Genomic DNA, 5,454 nt, shown 5'->3' with positions numbered 1-5,454 from the left:
GCGATGGGAATGGTGGAGTGACACGTCACCAAAGTGCGAGTTTTCGCCAATCAAAATCCCCACCAATGGCGGAATCGATTTGCATGGCTTCTGCCACGTCGTCGCTGTGCGTGCGGGTGGCGTCACCTCGGTGGCGGGCAGACTACTACTGAGCAGACTTATTCAAGGCAGGCAGGTCGGTCAAGCACGGTGCGCCAGCAAGGACTCTGTATCTGGCACGCACGTCGGCAAACGTGCAGCTGGGATGCTATCCGCCAGCGGATGACACAGTCGAAATGGAACATCACTTCTCGCGGAATCGAGCAGAGTGGACGTACGTCCTGTAGGAACTGCAGCCGCGCCCGCCCCTCGTGCGCGACGCAAACGAGCGTAGTTGCTTGTGCGAAATTGAAGCTCCTCACATGACGGATGCCGCCGGCCGCGATACACGTCCCCCGGCAATCACAAACGCCACGGCTCGCTGGTCGGTCTATCTGACACCGTCCTGCTTGCGTGCACGCGGAACATGTCCGTGTGCTCGCGTGCGTGTGATTCCTTTTCGACAACACGGCTCCTTCGAGAGCAACGTGGCACGATTCACCGCCCTGTCGTTCCTGACGGCGACGTCGACAGGCCACCGAAAACGGATTTCTTAGCCAAACGCGGTCGATTCAAACCCGCAAATCGTGAGTTCCCCATACGACGGCTTGCACCAATTCAACTCGGAGACGCCTAGAGTGCTCCAGCATTCCAACAGTGCAAGGTGTGGCTACAAGCGAACCGCTGGACCGACCGCCTTGGCGTTCCACAGTGCTTGGAGCTCAGAGGCATGTAGTCTTGAAGGATTCATTGGTTGGCGAGAGCGATGGCCGAACGTCAGGACCAAGCTAGGTCAGCCGTGTCGAGTTCTCGACAGAACTCGTGCATGACGGTCGGTTCGGGCGCAGATCAAGTTGACAACCGCGACCGCAACGATCGAGTCGAATGATGGACACTTCACGTCATTCGACGCCCCGCGGTCCCCTCCCGGTCATCTCCAACGACAACGACAACCCTGGCTCCATGCATGCATGGTGTTCGTACGTGATCCGATAGGATCACACTGACATGCCCATCCTATTTGAATCCGATTGGATTTGCGTGCCCACCATCGAAGGACGTACGGCTGCTTCTGTTCATGGGGCGCGTCATGGCGAACCATCACTGGAGCCGCTGACGGCCATCGAGGAAAGGGCCCGGTGCGTCGAGCGCAACATCGCCCGACGCGAACAACACCGTGTACTACCAATGGATGTTCATGACGTCGTTGTCTCGACGGCAGCTGTACGGAGTTGATAGCGCCGGCGAAAATGGGAAGTGATTCAATTGCCATCGTGAAATCGTTCTAGCTAAAAATGACTTTGCAGTACTCAAGCGGCCGTATCGCGGGTGCGCCTCGCTGCCGTCTCCTACCGACGTCGCTCACTCGACGTCGCGACTTCATGAGTTAGATCCGTATGATCACTAAAGCACCTGTGTACGTTCAACTAGAGTCAGCGACTAGCCTGCCATAGGGACTGCGCGATGCAGACCCACTGGAATTCGCCTTGGCGGAACCACTGCCACCCAAATTGCCAAGCATCGGGGCCATCGACCTGGGTTGGAACATGCATCGACGGATGAACCCGACGCACTACACGCACGATGAGGGTCTGGTTGAAGAAATAAACGTGCTTGGGGCAACTGTGCTGGTCGGACCGTGGCCGCGAGTTTGCGAAGGATGCGCGAAACCTTGAGAGCGACGAGCGGCTTGTGTACAGCCGCGGCCGCGGTCGCAGGCGGCCGCAGTTAAATACATTGGGTGAATGAGCCGTGGGTGGACCATGGCGACGACCACGAGAAGCGTACAGGTTGGCTGGCAACCGTGGCTTCAAGTCGTGGGCTTCGAGCGCATTTTTTGCCGACTGTTTGACCGCGTGAGAGCGCTGCTCACGAAAACTATCCACGCGTCGTTGTTGCGATCGATCAGTCGCGTTGGCAATTTCGATGTTTGGGAAGGTTGGCTGATGTACATCGTGCTGAGCACACAACATCTCATGCATGTTGTTTGTCTGTTGGGAGCTGTGTCTTGCGAGAACCCAAACGGTCGCCCGACGATTCGACGGTGTGGACAGCCAGCAATGACAAGTCGTGGAGCCGACGGCAGGATGGGAGGCCAAACTTGGGGTTCGGCATTGCTCTCTATCGGACCTGCACGGCCGGCATAGCCTCTTCGTGTATGAACTAGCGACCCCAAATGTATTGCTGACGACAAGCTGCTGTAGAGGATCCTCTGACGTTTGTTGGAAGTACATGGAAGTATGTACAAGGGTCGCATCTGGAGCCGTACCACAACCGGTCGTGCCCAGGAAATGGGTATGCCGCGCGAATACTTTGCGAGACCCCCAAGCGCCGGTCGTTCCGTCGACTGGAAACGATCGGAACCCCTTCGACCTCCTAGGGACGTTTTAATGCACGTGTGCGCGTTTGGCCGGGACGGTCCGTGGGGACCACCAGTCCGCTTGCAGGCGTTGTAGGATGTGGGCTGCGATGGATACGATGTAGACATTGTTGGAGGCTGGTATGTCGCATGCATAGGCTTGACGCGAATACACACACGCGATATCCAGGCGTGCTGCCTTATGACTGGCGAGCCAGGTGTCCATCGTAGAATGCTGTCTCCCGTGCAGGCCACCAAGAGACTTCGAAGAGCCTGCACTGGATCCCTTGCGCATCCAGCGACCGTTCGCCGCCTCGGGTGGACGGCGCAGAACAACGACGTGTTTCTATCGTGACTTGCCATGACTAAAACCATGGTGGAACGAGGTTGGACGGCAGCTTTGCTGTCGCGACTTCGATACGCACCGGCGACAAACGAATCCAGCTGCCGGCATGTCGCCGCTATGTCCCGCGACAAAGGTAGGAGTCGTCGCGGGCAGGATTTCGAGTAGTTCACTTTTGTACTTGCATCGCTCACTTGCTCCAACCATGAAGTCTACTTTTGCACTGACTGTCGTCGCCGAGGCCGTCTTGGCTACGCTCGACGAAACGTCTGTGTTGCTCCCAAGCGTCGTGGGGCTCCCACCGTTCTGCACGTTCACTTCGTACCCCCGAGGCGTTGGCACAGTGCCCAAGTCATGCGCGCCAGGCCAAGAACGCATTGGAGTGTTCTGCTACGACGATTGCCCGGATGGCATGTCTCGTAACCACCTCGACTGCCATTCGAATTGCCCCCAACGCGAGGGCCAAGTCTTCGAGGACCATGGCCTCTTTTGCCGCTTGAGCGAATACTCCCGAGGAGCTGGCTACCCTTGGAGGGCGAACGACGGTCTCAGTTTCAACGGTGCGATGGAGCGTTGTGAAGCGAAACACGGCAAGGACAAGTGCGAGAAGTATGGTCTTATGGTGTACCCCAAGTGCGCGGACCGGTACAGCGCCTTTGGCTGCTGCCTTTGCCGCCCCAATCCACCAGACTGCGAGGAGCTTGGACTGGGTAAAAACTTCGACCTGTCCTGTGCAAAGAAGATCGTCATCGGGAAGCCCGAGTTGGGCGTGTGTGCGTCGGACGAAGAGCTTGACACGGGGCTATGCTACGAGAAGTGCAAGGAAGGCTTCTATGGCGTCGGACCGGTCTGCTGGACTAGTATCCCGTCTGGTTGGGCCAGTTGTGTCACATTCGCTGCCAAGTCCTCGTCGGACTGCGCCGAATGGACCGACATCCCGGGGGGGTACCCAACGTGCGATCAAGTTACCGCCCTAATGTTGCGCACCCTCGAAAATTAGCAATCACGTCGTATATCCATCCCACCCGAGCTTGATTGGACCTACTTGGTTGGGATGGTTAAGCAGGATGGTTTCACGGGATGTGCAATAATCGATGTAAGCGTTGGGCCGTTTAGCGGCGTGCGGAAGCTCCCGTCATGATTCGCTTCAGGTGTCGAAATCGCGTGCCAGGATGTACACACGCACGACTTCTATCCAGAGCCTTCACGTCGACGCGCCGTTGTCGACCCGATTCTCCCTGTGCCAACCCCGAACTCTTCGATAAATGGGCTACGTCATCTATCTGCTGCACTCGCTCCGTTCCAAATGGAGTGTGCGATTTGATCCTGTTTACACAAGTGCCTACCACACATCAAGTTGAATCCACCGTGCTGACCATCCATACGGCCGCAACTGTGTCTCCACCAACGGATGGCTCTCGTCGTCCATCACAAACGCACCACGACACACGCAACTCTTCAGACACTTGCCGTTCCGCAGCAAGTTGTGCTTGTACACCACACCCTGTGATGTCCCAAGCTGCATCTCCAGGCGCTGATTCGCCACGTTGCCGTCGGCGACGTCGTTGACCTGCCGCACATCCAGTCAAGCCGATCGTTGTGGGTGGCCTTGGCATACTGAACGACGTACAATGTCGGTGACGATTCTCTGAACGACGTACAATGTCGGTGACGATTCTCTGCATGGCTCCTGCCACACTCTTCCCCGACGTCCACATACCACGCAGGATCGTTTTTTCTCTTGCGCGTGTGTTTCGTAAGCTGTGGCGATGTCGTCTCGTTGCAGGCGCGTTAGTGCTCTGTTGTCATCGAGCGGCCACCAAACGGGCTGCAGCAGTGCCGAGCCGATGCCATGTGGAACAACTTGTCGCTGAGCTACTGGCAGCCGTATTTTGTTGCAATAGAGTTGGCGAGGAGTCGTCACGACGAGCGATGTGGAATACTCTGGGCACATGTGTTATGTGTCAGTAGAGGAGAAAAGGTAACTGCGACCTCACATGGGGTAGGGCACTACCCACGAAGTTAGCATTGTCATGAGGGCTTGCTGGCGATACCCCTGTTCTCGAAGCGACTTGTTTTGGTTGTAGTGTATGAAGAACATCCGTCGCGAGCGCGATTTGTTTGAATTCTTCGCGACGATGGCTTGTACTTGTGTCTGAAGGTGCTGGAGCTAACTCCGTAGTGCCACAAACTCTGGTTTTTTCATTGCTCGGTACTTGCGCTTGCGATGGCGCACGTTCCGCCGGCGCATCAGGGACATCGGACCGTCGTCGTCGTGCAGGATATTGACTGTGAGTGCCCGCACAGTTTTGTAAGAGATTCAAAATATATCAGTCAAAATTGATTCCTCCCAGCTAAAGACAATTTAAACGTATCGCACTTGCCAAGCTCTAAGAACGGTGAAGTTGAGTATTTTTATTGAATATGTAGTTATACCGAATATTCTATGGTCTTAATATATGACATTCACAATCCTGGGTCCAATACTTTACATATGTTCAATACTGTTCCGCGAAATTTGTCATGTTGTACTACCTCCATCCGAAAAAGAATGTCCGACTTCAACAAAACACAAATCTGAAAAAGAAGAGAAGTTTCGGTAGAATCTCTTCCGCTTCCTCTTCCGGTTCCCACAGCATGTTTTGAAAAATCTTCAAGAACCCTTACAGAAACT

General features: G+C 55.4%; 2 protein-coding genes across 2 annotated transcripts; one reads left to right on the top strand and one right to left on the bottom strand.

The window, feature by feature from the left end:
* Positions 1 to 1,809: 1,809 nt before the first annotated feature.
* On the bottom strand, positions 1,810 to 3,018 carry H310_08731 (hypothetical protein). The gene has a single exon (XM_008874588.1). The coding sequence runs from the start codon at positions 2,810 to 2,812 to the stop codon at positions 1,889 to 1,891; it is 924 nt and encodes a 307-aa protein (XP_008872810.1). The 5' UTR covers positions 2,813 to 3,018; the 3' UTR covers positions 1,810 to 1,888.
* Positions 2,386 to 3,910, top strand: H310_08730 (hypothetical protein). Its single transcript, XM_008874587.1, has one exon. It carries the CDS (start codon positions 2,890 to 2,892, stop codon positions 3,778 to 3,780), a length of 891 nt encoding a protein of 296 aa, XP_008872809.1. The 5' UTR covers positions 2,386 to 2,889; the 3' UTR covers positions 3,781 to 3,910.
* The last annotated feature ends 1,544 nt before the right edge of the window (positions 3,911 to 5,454 follow it).

The sequence above is a fragment of the Aphanomyces invadans genome (assembly GCF_000520115.1).
Source record: "Aphanomyces invadans strain NJM9701 unplaced genomic scaffold supercont1.18, whole genome shotgun sequence".
NCBI lineage: Eukaryota > Oomycota > Saprolegniomycetes > Saprolegniales > Verrucalvaceae > Aphanomyces > Aphanomyces invadans.
Note: the sequence above shows the minus strand (reverse complement) of the source record. Positions and strands in the feature narration are given on the sequence as shown.

What these genes read in the sequence shown, in the direction of transcription:
- H310_08731 (XM_008874588.1), bottom strand. Translation starts at nt 2,812, where the DNA reads ATGGTTTTAGTCATGGCAAGTCACGATAGAAACACGTCGTTGTTCTGC.
- H310_08730 (XM_008874587.1), top strand. Translation starts at nt 2,890, where the DNA reads ATGTCGCCGCTATGTCCCGCGACAAAGGTAGGAGTCGTCGCGGGCAGG.